Below are 13,056 nucleotides of genomic sequence, written 5' to 3'. Positions count from 1 at the left end.
TGTGTGTGTGTTTGTGTATGTGTACACACACTTAATGGGTTTATATATTCACATTTATGTGCACACACACCTGATGGGTTTATACATTCACATTTATAGTTTAAATGCTTGGCAACAGAAAATAATTTCAGAAAGGGTTTAATCTATTGCAACCTCAGGACTCTAACCTATGCATCCATCATGCAAGGTTATATTTTCTACAATTACCCATTTTTAGAAAGTGTAACTTTCTTGCTATTTGTGCATAAGTTCCTTGTTTAATTACTGTGTTCATATAAATATATATGCAGAGTTCAATTTCATTCAATTTGTAATTGCTTATCTTCACAAGAGAGGTAGAAGCATAATTTATTTCTTTTAATCACTTTTACCAATGAGTACTAAATCTATATCTCCACCTCAATCTCCAACTAATGAATTAATTTAAAATGTTTATTGAGCTCCTACTATGGTCCAGGCAGTGTTCCAGGTACTGGGAGCACAGAGGTGAGCAAGAGAGAGAAGGTCCATCATGTTATAACTCTTACATTCTAGTGGTAGAGGAAGTAATAAGCAAATAAATCTTTTCTGTAATAGACAGCAATAAGTGCTCCAAAAAGCATAATACAGTGTCTAGATGATGTGAGATGCTATTTTAGATCAAAAGAACAAGGAAGGGCTCTTTGAGAAGGTATGTACACACAGAGAATTGGGGAAGATTCTAGGGTGGTCATGCAACCTCCTGAGCTGAGCACATCATAGCACCCATCATCCTCCTGGTCTAGAAGTAAGCATGTCACTCAAGCCAAACCACTTAGAGTCTTCTCTTAGGATTTTCAAAATAGGATTCATGTCAATGTATGGCAAAACCAATACAATATTGTGAAGTAATTAGCCTCCAATTAAATAAAGTTATATTTAAAAAAGATTTTCAAAATAGAGCAAGGAGACAGAAGCATGTGTACAGAGAAAGCCTTTTTCTTCCTGGTCAAAAGAAAGTGGTGTATGAATAAAAACAGATACAAAAAGATAAATATTGTATTATTCCAGTGTATGAACTATTTAAGAGTAGTCAAATTCAGAGAGACAGAAATAGAACAGTGGTTACCAGGGGCTGCAGAGAGAGAGGAAGGAGGAATCATTGTCCCGTGGGTACAGTTTCAGTATGGGATGATGAAAACATTCTGCAGATGGATAGTAGTGACAGCTGCACAACAACATGCATGTTCTTAATGCTGCTGCTGCTAAGTCGCTTCAGTTGTGTCCGACTCTGTGCAACCCCACAGACGGCAGCCCACCAGGCTCCCCCGTCCCTGGGATTCTCCAGGCAAGAACACTGGAGTGGGTTGCCATTTCCTTCTCCAATGCATGAAAGTGAAAAGTCAAAGTGAAGTCGCTTAGTCGTGTCTAACTCTTTGCGACCCCATGAACCGCAGCACGCCAGCCCTCCCTGTCCATCACCAACTCCTGGAGTTCACTCAAACTTATGTCCATCGCGTCGGTGATGCCATCCAACCATCTCACCCTCTGTCATCCCCTTCTCCTCCTGCCCTCAATCTTTCCCAGTATCAGGGTCTTTTCAAGTGAGTCAGCTGGCCACCATCAGGTGGCCAAAGGATTGGAGTTTCAGCTTCAACATCAGTCCTTCCAGTGAACACCCAGGACTGATCTCCTTTAGGACGGACTGGTTGGATCTCCTTGCAGTCCAAGGGACTCTCAAAAGTCTTCTCCAACACCACAATTCAAAAGCATCAATTCTTTGGTGCTCAGCTTTCTTTATAGTCCAGCTCTCACATCCATACATGACTACTGGGAAAACCATAGCCTTGACTAGACAGACCTTTGTTGGCAAAGTAATGTCTCTGCTTTTGAATGTGCTGTGTAGGTTGGTCATAACTTTCCTTCTAAGGAGTAAGCGTCTTTTAATTTCATGGCTGCAATCACCATCTGCAGTGATTTTGAAGCCCCCCCAAATAAAGTCTGTCACTGTTTCCATTGTTTCCCTATCTATTTGCCATGAAGTGATGGGACTGGATGCCATGATATTAGTTTTCTGAATGTTGAGCTTTAAGCCAACTTTTTCACTCTCTTCTTTTATGTTCATCAGGAGGCTCTTTAGTTCTTCACTTTCTGCCATAAGGGTGGGGTCATCTGCATATCTGAGGTTATTGATATTTCTCCCAGCAATCATGTCATGTATATCTTAGCACAATTTTTTAAATAAGAAAGTAAAAAGTAAAAGATGTGGATCAAAACTACAAGTGGCATTGTTCTCCACTTTTTGGAGAAAACAGGTGTGTGGGAGGTGAGAATGAAGTATTCACAAAGAAAAGAGTAGCAGTGAGAGATCCAGAAAGAATGAGAGTCTCTAATTCTTATCATTCCAACCCTGTCCTTGTCCTTCTTGGTTAGGTGAGCCAACAACAAAATACTCTCTAGGCAAAAGTGATCTTGTCACGTGCAAACGGAGTCCTGAGTAATACAGAACAAAAGGTTATTTATGACTCAAGCCTTGATCATCTTCCTCGCAATTTTGTGACCTCCGATTCCCAGTAAGAATACCTATCTGCACATTCACATCTGTAAATGCACTTCACTCTGCTTGAAATCTGTTCTCCAACCTTATAGTGTTCTGCTCTTCTCTCTTGTTTTAATATCCATCTTTGATATATTTGAGCATTTTAAGCAGACGTGTAGTCCCTGTATTTCTTTTATTTGAGCTCAGGGAGAGGGGGCAGGTGGTGATACATGTGATACTTGTGCTGCCTGAGATTCGTGTACTGCTGATTACTACCTGTGTGCTTTATAATTTGGGACTGTGAATTCATTTTAAGTGGGGTTTTATCTGTGAAAAATTCTGTGCTTTGTTCCCTGAATGGAGATTCTGTCCCTCTAGAATGATTTTGCTTTTGTTTCTGACAGACACCATGGAAATAGTATCAGTCTGAGATCCCTACATTGGGTTCTTAGCTTGGAGATTTTTGAACACCTACTTAGTGTAAATTTAAAAAGGGCAAACCTATTTCTCATCCCACCTCCCCTCCTGGGCTTGGAGTGCAGGCTAAGAAAAATTCATGTCAGCTCTTTGTTGGAGGGTAGATTTTTAATGTCTACTTTTCCCTGATGGTGGCTGCTGTTTTTTGAGAGATTTATACCTTATAGATACTGGGACTGTCAGATCCTTGCTTTCAGGACAGTCAGAAACTTACCACTTTCTTTTTAAAGCTTTGGGATTATTAAAAACTCAAGGCTTACTAATTTGTTTCTTAGCTGTGTTTGTTTTGGCCTTTGGAGAACAACTTTACTTTTTGGTAAGCTCTACCATATTTCCTACATTGTGGAGCATAAATGCCAAATGTAATTATTCTGGGGCCCAAACAATCATGAACTCAGTTCACAGTTAACTCAGTGAAAAATTACTTTTTCAGTTTTATTTCCAGATGCTTTTTCCTCCTGTATGCAGAGGACGAGTTGGTCTCTCTTGAATTTATACAGATTTCTTTCTTTCCCCACATGTATTTCTACACTGATTCTTTCTTTATAATTTTTGATCATTATTTTCATTTTATTAATAATTATTTCCTTTAAGGGCTAGATTTTCTTCTCTCCTGAGATGGGGCACCCTGTCAAATGTAAGAAGTATGTGTTTATTTAAAATTGTATTTATTTATTTATTGAAGTATAGCTGATTTACAATGTTGTGTTAATTTCTGCTGCACACCAAAGTGATTCAGTTTTATATACATATGCAATCTTTTTTTATATTCTTTTCCATTATGGTTGATCCCAGGAGACTGGATATAGCTCCCTGTGCTGTACAGTAAGACCTGTTGTTTATCCGTTCTAAATGTAATAGTGTGCACCTGCTTACCTCAAACTCTGAGTCCATCCCTTGCCTTCCCATCGGCAGCCACAAGTCTTTTCTCTATGTCTGTGAGTCTGTTTCTGCTTCACAGATAGGTCCGTCTGTATCACATTTTAGATTCCACATTTAAGTGATATCATACAGTGTTTCTTTCTCTTTCTGACTGATTTCACTTAGCATGATAATCTTTAGTCGCATCCATGTTGCTGCAGATGGCATTATTTTGTTTTTATGGCTGAGTTGTATGTATGTACCACATCTTCTTTATCCATTCCTCTGTCAATGGACATTTAAGTTGTTCTACATCTTGGCTATCGTGAATAGTTCTGCTATGAATATAGGGGTGCATGTATCGTCCTGAATTATAGTTTTGTCTAGAAATATGCCCAGGAATAGGATTGCTGGATCATATGGTAATTCTGTTTTTAGTTTTCTGAGGAACCTCTATACTGTTTTCCACAGTGACCGCACCAACCTACATTCCCATCAACGGTAGGAGAGTTCCTTTTTCTCGACACCCTCTCCAGCATTTGTTATTTGTAGATTTCTTAATGATGGCCATTCTGAAATGGTGTGAGGTGGTACTTCTTTGTAGTACTGATTTGCATTTCTCTAATAATTAGCAATATTTTCATGTACCTGTTGGCCATTTGTATTTATTCTTTGGAGAAATGTCTGTTAAGGTCTTGGGCCTATTTTTCAATTGGATTGTTTGTTTTTTGTTGAGTTGTAGGAGTTGTTTGTATATTTTGGAAATGAAACCCTTGTTGATCACATCATTTGCAAATATTTCCTCCCATTCTGTATGCTATCTTTTTGTTTTATGACTTCCTTTTCTATGCTAGTTTGTAGGTTTGATTAGGTCCCATTTGTTTATTTTTATTTCTATTGCCTTGCTGCTGCTAAGTCGCTTCAGTCGTGTCCAACTCTGTGCGACCCCACAGATGACAGCCCACCAGGCTCCTCTGTCCCTGGGATTCTCCAGGCAAGAATACTGGACTGGGTGGCCATTTCCTTCTCCAATGCATGCATGCATGCAAAGTTGCTTCAGTCATGTCTGACTCTGTGCGACCCTGTGGACAGCAGTCCACCAGGCTCCTCTGTCCACAGGATTCTCCAGGCAAGAATACTGGAGTGGGTTGCCATTTCCATCTCTACTGTTGCCTTGGGGACTGACCTAAGAAAACATTGGTACAATTTATATCAAAATGTTTTGCCTATGATCTCTTAAAGACATTTTATGGTGTCATGTCTTATGTTTAAGTCTTTAAGCCATTTTGAGTTTATTTTTGTGTATGGTGTGAGAGTATGATCTAACCTCATTAATTTACATGCACTGTCCAGCTTTCCCAATACCACTTGCTGATGAGACTTTGCCCCATTGTATACTCTCGCCTCCTTTGTTGAAGATCAACTGACTGTAGGTGTGTGGGTTTAATTCCGGGCTGTCTTTTCTGCTCCATTGATCCAGGTATGTGTTTGTGTCAATAACCAGGCTGCTTTGATTACTCTAGCTTTGTGGTGTTGTCTGAAGTTTTGGAGGGTTATGCCTCCTGCTTTGTTCTTTTTCTTCAGGACTGCTTTGGCAATGCTGGGTCTTTCATGGTTCCAGATGAATTTTAGGATTATCTGTTTTAGTTCTGTGAAAAATGTCATGGGTACTTTGCTACTCAGTCATGTCCAAGTCTTTGAGACCCCATGGACTGTAGCCTGCCAGCATCCTCTGTCCATAGAATTTTTCAGGCAGGAACATTGGTGTGGGCTGCCACTTCCTACTCAAGGGGCTCTTTCCAACCCAGGGGTCAAACCTGCATCTCTTGCATTTCCTGCATCAGCAGGCAGATTCTTTACCATTGTGCCACCTGGGAGTAGGGATCTCATTAAATCTGTAGACTGCTTTGGGTAGTATGGCCATTTAAACAATATTAATTAGAAATATTTTTTAAAAAATTTACCAAATGAAGTATTGATGAAAATATTAACATTAAGTCATTGATAATATTGCTATTTTTTGCACATAAAATTCTGTAGCCAGGTGCTGATTTTTTTCTACTGCTAAATGCATTTTATCAAACTGAATCAAAAGCCCCATTTCCAAGTCCAGATCTATCTACCTGTCTGCTACCTACACACACACACACACACACACGTTTCAGTCAGTTCAGTCAATCAGTCGTGTCTGACTGAGACCCCATGTACTGCAGCATGCTAGGCCTGCGTGTCCATCACCAAATCTCAGAGCCTATCCAAACCCATATCCATTGAGTCGGTGATGCCATCCAACCATCTCATCCTCTGTCGTCCCCTTCTCCTTCTGCCCTCAATCTTTCCCAGCATCAGGGTCTTTTCCAGTGAGTCCGTTCTTCACATCAGGTGGCCAAAGTATTGGAGTTTCAGCTTTAGCATTAGTCCTTCCAATGAATATTCGGGGCTGATTTCCTTTAGGATGGACTGGTTGGATCTCCTTGCAGTCCAAGGGACTCTCAAGAGTCTTCTCCAACACCACAGTTCAAAAGCATCAATTCTTCGGCATTCAGCTTTCTTCATAGTCCAATGTTCACATCTATACAAGACCACCGGAAAAACCACAGCCTTGACTAGATGGACCTTTGTTGGCAGAGTAATGTCTCTGCTTTTTAATATGCTGTTTAGGTTGGTCATAACGTTCCTTCCAAGGAGCAAGGGTCTTTTGATTTCATGGCTGCAGTCACCATCTGCAGTTTTTGGAGCCCCCCAAAATGAAGTCTGTCACTGTTTCCGTTGTTTTCCCATTTATTTCCCTTGAAGTGATGGGACCAGATGCCATGATCTTAGTTTTCTGAATATTGAGCTTTAAGCCAACTTTTTCACTCTCTTCTTTTACTTTCATCAAGAGGCTCTTTAGCTCTTCGCTTAAGAGTGGTGTCATCTGCATATCTGAGGTTATTGATATTTCTCCCGGCAATCTCGATTCCCCCTTGTGCTTCTTCCAGCCCAGCATTTCTCATGATGTACTCTACATAGAAGTTAAATAAGCAGGGTGACAATATACAGCCTTGATGTACTCCTTTTCCTGTTTGGAACCAGTCTGTTGTTCCATGTCTAGTTCTAACTGTTGCTTCCTGACCTGCATATACCTTTCTCAAGAGGCAGGTCAGGTGGTCTGGTATTCCCATCTCTTGAAGAATTTTCCACAGTTTATTGTGATCCACACAGTCAAAGGCTTTGGCATAGTCAATAAAGCAGAAGTAGATGTTCTTCTGAAATCTCTTGCTTTTTCAGTGAGCCAGTGGATGTTGGCAATTTGATCTCTGGTTCCTCTGCTTTTTCTAAATGCAGCTTGAACATCTGGAAGTTCATGGTTCACATAATGTTGAAACCTGGCTTGGAGAATTTTGAGCATTACTTTAATAGCATCTGATATTTAAGTCATGGAAATAACATGCTTCCAAGATGTTCTGTGTGAGCAGAAAATTCTCCTGTCCCTGGATTTTTTTGTGACCATAGTGATACTGATACTGTAATTCAGATTTGATCTACCATTTCTACCAATGTTAGTTCTAAAGATACTGTACACAGCATGAGGCATTAAGAGAGTAATAAGAGAGCTGCATAGAGGGGATGCATTTTCCCTTGTGGGTAATGAGAGATTCACTTCTTATCCAGTAATCTGACATCTGAAATAAAAATTCTGTTTTACTATTTCAAGTGAATAGATGATAAGGGAAGCACTCAAGAAAATTGGTTGTGAGGAATTAGAAGTAGTGATAAAAATTATGAGTTACTAATACAATTTTGGGTAATTTTCAATATTATTGAAATATTGAAATAATAGTCAATATTATTTCTAAGCTTGGAATGTTTTGCCTCTCCTAACCTGTGAGATCTGTGACTCCATTACAGAATATGATTAAACTAATCTGACAATTTACCACATGTTAGGTGTTGGCAAACATATTTTAAAATTATTTTTCTAAGAATTTTTCTGATATGTGAATTAAGTCTTCAGTTGGTTATAGGCACACTCCTTTCTTTCTTGGGGAAAAAAGGTAGGTATAGTAACATCTCATTTAACTATTAATTGCACCTGTTAGGAAAATCCCATGGCTAGAGGAGCCTGGTGGGCTACAGTCCATGGCGTCGCAAAGAGTGGGACACAACTGAGCAACTAAATAACAACCAAGTACCTTTTAGAGAGCGACAAACCTGTCAGCACATTTTAAAAATAATTGGCACATTACTCTTTGAATATGCAAACACTGAAAACCGCCCTTATAAACTTTCTAAGGTATCTTACTTTCCCTTATCACTCAAGATGGAGAACATGGGAGATTATTTAATCTTTTCCGGATGATTCAGTTATCATAAACTAATGATGTCCCTTAGTGTCTTGCATCAAGTAAATGTCTGGGCATATACATGAACAAAAAATCATTTGTTTTACATCAGTGTTAGTCACTCAGTGATGTCTGACCCTGTGACCCCATGGACTGTAGCCCACCAGGCTCCTCTGTCCATGGAATTCCCCAGGCAAGAATACTGGAGTGGGTTGCCATTTCCTTCTCCAAGGGATCTTCCAGACCCAGAGATGGAACCCAGGTCTCTTGCATTGCAGGCAGATTCTTTACCAGCTGAGCTATGAGTGCTGCCTTTGATTGTTTTCCTTTCAGTTATTTTCTTAATCATGTTTCCCTATTTCGTGTGGTGAGTTGCACAAGTCGGACATGACTTAGCGACTAAACCACCACTGATTATTCATCCCTTTTAAGGCAGCCAAGCAGATTCACAGATGTTCTCTATACAGATGTTCTCAAGAACAAGTTTGCTTTGGGAACTGAAGATAAGATGATTGCATTGACATGTTACTAAAATTGCTGGCAAGAGGGATTGGAGTAAAGTAGGCCCAGAATAAGTGAGCAGCTGGAACTAAAGGATCAATAATGTATGTACTATGCCCACAAGGTGGTCTTCTTCAGCTCATCTAATCATTGAGACTCATAAGACTATCACTGAATACACCTGGCATCTGTTTATTCAGGAGGATTTCAGACAGAAACCATTCAGAAGCTGCCATCAAGGCAGTGTCAGCCTAGAGTTCTGTAGTAATTCATGTGACAGCTTGTCCAGCCATCCAGCCGGAGACTGAGCCTCAGCCTCAGTCCTTCCAATGAATATTCAGGACTGATTTCCTTTAGGATTGACTGGTTTGATCTCCTTGATGTCCAAGGGACTCTCAAGAGACTTTTCCAGCACCTCAGCTTGAAAGCATCAGTTCTTCGGCACTCGGCCTTCTTTATGCTCTACCTCTCACATCCGTCTGTGACCACTGGAAAAACTAAAGCTTTGACTAGAACGGACCTTTGTCAGCAGTGATAGCTCTGCTTTTCAATATGCTGTTTAGATTTGTCATAGCTTTTCTTCCAAGTAGTAAGCGTCTTTTAATTTCATGGCTGCAGTCACCATCCTCAGTGATTTTGGAGCCCAAGAAAATAGTCTGTCACTGTTTCCATTTTTTCCCCATGTATTTGCTATGAAAAGCGATGGGACCAGATGCCATGATCTTAGTTTTTTGAACGTTGTTTTAAGCCAGCTTATTCACTCTCCTCTTTGACCCTCATCAAGAGGCTCTTTAGTTCCTCTTTGCTTTCTGCCATTAGGGTGGTGTCATCTGCTTATCTGAGGTTACTGATATTTCTCCTGGCAGTCTTGATTCCAGCTTGTGATTTATTCAGCCTGGCATTTTGCATGATGTACTCTGCATGTAAGTTAAATAAGCAGGGTGACATACTCCTTTCACAATTTTGAACCAGTCTGTTGTTCCATGTCTGGTTCTGTTGTTTCTTGACCTGTATACTTATTTCTCAGGAGGCAGGTCAGGTGGCCTGGGATTCCCATCTCTTGAAGAATTTTCTACAGTTTTTTGTGATCCACACAGGCAAAGGCTTTAGCATAGTCAATGAAGCAGAAGTAGATTTTTTTTAATTCCCTTGTTTTTTTATGATCCAGGGGATGTTGGCAATTTGATCTCTGGTTCCTCTGCCTTTTCTAAATCCAGCTTGTACATCTGGAAGTTCTCAGTTCACATACTGTTAAAGCCTAGCTTTAAGGATTTTGAGCATTGCTTTGCTAGCATGTAAAATGAGTGCAACTGTACAGTAGTTCGGACATTCTTTGGCATTGCCTTTCTTTGGGATTGGAATGAAAACTGACCTTTTCCAGTCCTGTGGCCACTGCTCAGTTTCCCAAATTTGCTGGCAAACTGAGTGCATTACTTTAACAGCATCATCTTTTAGGATTTGAAATAGCTCAGCTGGAATTTCATCACCCTCACTAGCTTTGTTTGTAGTAATGCTTCCTAAGGCCCACTTGATTTCACATTCCAGGATGTCTGGCTCTGAGTGAGTGAACACACCACCATGGTTATTCAGGTCATTAAGACCTTTTTTATACAGTTCTTCTGTGTATTCTTGCCACCTCTTCTTAGTATCTTCTGCTTCTGTTAGGTCCATACCATTTCTGTCCTCTATTGTGCCCATCTTTACATGAAGTGTTCCCTTGGTATCTAATTTTCTTGAAGAGATTTCCAGTTCTTCCCTTTATATTGTTTTCCTCTATTTCTTTGCATTGTTCATTTGAGAAGGCTTTCTTATCTCTCCTTGCTATTCTTTGGAACTCTGCATTTAGATAGGTATTTGTTTTCTTTTCTCCTTTGCCTTTTGCTTCTCTTCTCTTCTCAGCTATTTGTAAGGCCTCCTCAGACAACCATTTTGCCTTGTATTTCTTTTTCTTGGGGCTGGTTTTGGTCATTGCCTCCTATACAGTGTTATAAACTTCTATCTCTAGTTCTTCAGGCACTCTATCAGATCCAATCCCTTGAAACTATTTGTAACTGGAGATATAAACTTGAGATCTGAAGGGCAGATATATAAAGCCCAGAGACTGGATGAGATCACCAAAGGAATGGGTATAGAGAAGAGAGATCAGACAATTGAGCTCTGGGGCATTTCAAGACAAAGAGGGTAGGAAATCGTTTCATCACTAGTGTATGAATCTTGCAACTTCATGGACTGTAGCCCACCAGGCTCCTCTGTCCATGGGATTTTTCCTGGAGTTTGTTGCCATTTCCTTCTCCAGGGGATCTTCCTGACCCAGAGATCAAACCTGTGTCTCCTGCATTGGCAGACGGGTTCTTTACCACTGAGCCACCAGGGAAGCCTGAGGACAGGAAAAGGAGCAAGCAAAAGGGACAGAGAAACAGCTACTGAAAAAAACTGAGCAAAAGGGACCTTACCAAGGTCAGTAAGGGAGTAACCAAAATCACTGCCCTGGAACACAAGAGAATAAAGCATTTAACGAAAAAGTCATTCAAATGCTGCTGATAGGTCAAGAACGGTAGGGACCAAAGAGTGGTCACTGGATGTAGCAGAACTGAAATGAAAAACAGAAAGAATGATAGAAGTAAACACCCAATTCAAGTGGCTTCAAGAAATAACACGGGAGGAGAAATTAGAGTATAAACAACTCTTTCACGGAACTCTGGAGAAGAATGAAATGGGGCAGGAGTTGGGCAGTTAAGTGGGGTAAACAGATAGCAGTATATTTATATCTGCTGGAAACTATACAGAAGAGAGGGAAAACTGACAATGCAGAAAAGGATATACGCAGTGAGAGCTTGCGTGGGATGGCGCCTAGTGTGTGAGCAGAGGGGCTGGCCTTGGGCTCACAGATGGCTCATACATACCAATGGGGGGAAAGGGGGCTATGTAGGCACAGATGCAGGCAGGTAGACAGATGTGATGGTAGAACTTGCGGAAGTTCTTTTTTCACTGACTCTTATTTCACTTCAGTTTAATGGGAATGAAGGTCATTAGGAGAGAATGAGGATGAGGAAGGAGGTGTTTGAATTTTGAGCAGAGAAGAGAACATATGAAAGAGTTATCTAAGAGAGAGAAGAGAGAACGGAGTAGGGGAATGTCGAGTCGCTGCTGGGCAGCAGTGAGGGCCCATGAGGTCAGCAGTTATAAACCTGAAGTGGACATGGGCATGTACGTTTCTCCTGTCACGTGTAGCTGCATAGCTACAGACATGGAAGAGTGGAAGAATTAATTTAAACATCTATTTCTGAAAGCCTATCAGGGACACAATGATAAATAAACCAGTTACAGTCCATGCCTTAGTGGAGTTAGAAATGGCTACAGCATAATATACTTATAGGACAGAATATCAGGCAAACATTCTAGAAAGTGTGCTGAAAAATATCTGATATGCATATGAGAAGATATTCATGACAAGTAAAGTAGGATATAAAAGTATATATAGTATGATCTCATTTTTGTTTTTAAAATATATTATCTACCTATAGAACAAAGAGAAGGAAAGCATCCAAAGTGATTATCTCAGGGGTAAGATTGCAGATGACCAAAACCTTTTTCTTTATACTTATTATTTGTAAATATTTTGTAAAAATTTCAATAATACATTGTTATCACTTTTACAATAAGAAAAAGTTACTGTTGATTTGTATTCTTTGAATTTGAATACCATCTGTATATTTACAAACATTTTTCAGTGATTATTACTTGGCTATACCAATAAAAACTGATCAAACCAATTTAAATTATGGTATAAATGTTTATTTACAGGTACAAGCATGATAGGGTTACCTACCTGCTGCCCCCCTACCCCAATCCATTTCTTGTTTGCTGTGCTCCTCAGATCACCATGACTAATTTGAGGCTTTTGAGTTCAGATGCTGTGGGCTGAAGTGTTCTTGTGTTTAATGTGAAATATTGGGATTTTTGATCTTTCAACTTAGAGCATGTCCACCTAGAAATCAATTAGAGCAGGGGCATAAATATGAGAACCATGACTGCAATCACAGAATTGATTGGCAACTGGGGAATGGAAAGACAGAGGACAACCAGGCTGTCTTCTAATTCTATTAACTTTTCTGTCTTCCAAGAGTACTAGAGAAAAGGAGCAGGCTTTAAAAACACATAAGTTTTCCTCAACTCTGAATTGTTTATATGTCTAAGTACCGAGACATGTCTAAAGAATAGGTATTTGGGTGAAACAAAAGATAGTTATTTATAATTACTCTCTAGCCAAATTGTAGTCTTCAGGGGGCCAAATGTAAATTCTTTTATTCGTCTTTTGTATGCCTTGCACATAATAAGCACTCAAGAAATATTTGATCAAACTTGATGATTATGACTCACTTAAATACAACCTGT

General features: G+C 39.9%; 1 protein-coding gene and 1 long non-coding RNA gene across 7 annotated transcripts in view; one reads left to right on the top strand and one right to left on the bottom strand.

The window, feature by feature from the left end:
• The window catches only part of ACBD6 (acyl-CoA binding domain containing 6), a 203,655-nt gene that overhangs the window by 45,493 nt on the left and 145,106 nt on the right, over positions 1-13,056 (bottom strand). The window contains exon 7 of one of the 5 annotated variants that reach the window (XM_086343546.1): positions 12,435-12,649. The exons of the other annotated variants lie outside the window; for them this stretch is intronic. Within the exon in view, the coding sequence (XP_086199672.1) occupies positions 12,635-12,649 (15 nt within the window). The 3' untranslated portion in view covers positions 12,435-12,634. Of the gene's footprint in view, positions 1-12,434; positions 12,650-13,056 lie in introns of those variants that run through there. 5 annotated transcript variants of the gene reach the window in all.
• LOC147356274 (uncharacterized) overlaps positions 1-13,056 on the top strand; it is a 67,959-nt gene that overhangs the window by 31,296 nt on the left and 23,607 nt on the right. The window lies entirely within an intron of this gene.

The sequence above is a fragment of the Bos grunniens genome, chromosome 16 (genome assembly GCF_055505025.1).
Source record: "Bos grunniens cultivar Pamir isolate PY7600 chromosome 16, Bosgru_T2T1.0, whole genome shotgun sequence".
NCBI lineage: Eukaryota > Metazoa > Chordata > Mammalia > Artiodactyla > Bovidae > Bos > Bos grunniens.
This window is presented reverse-complemented; position numbering and strand designations above follow the sequence as displayed.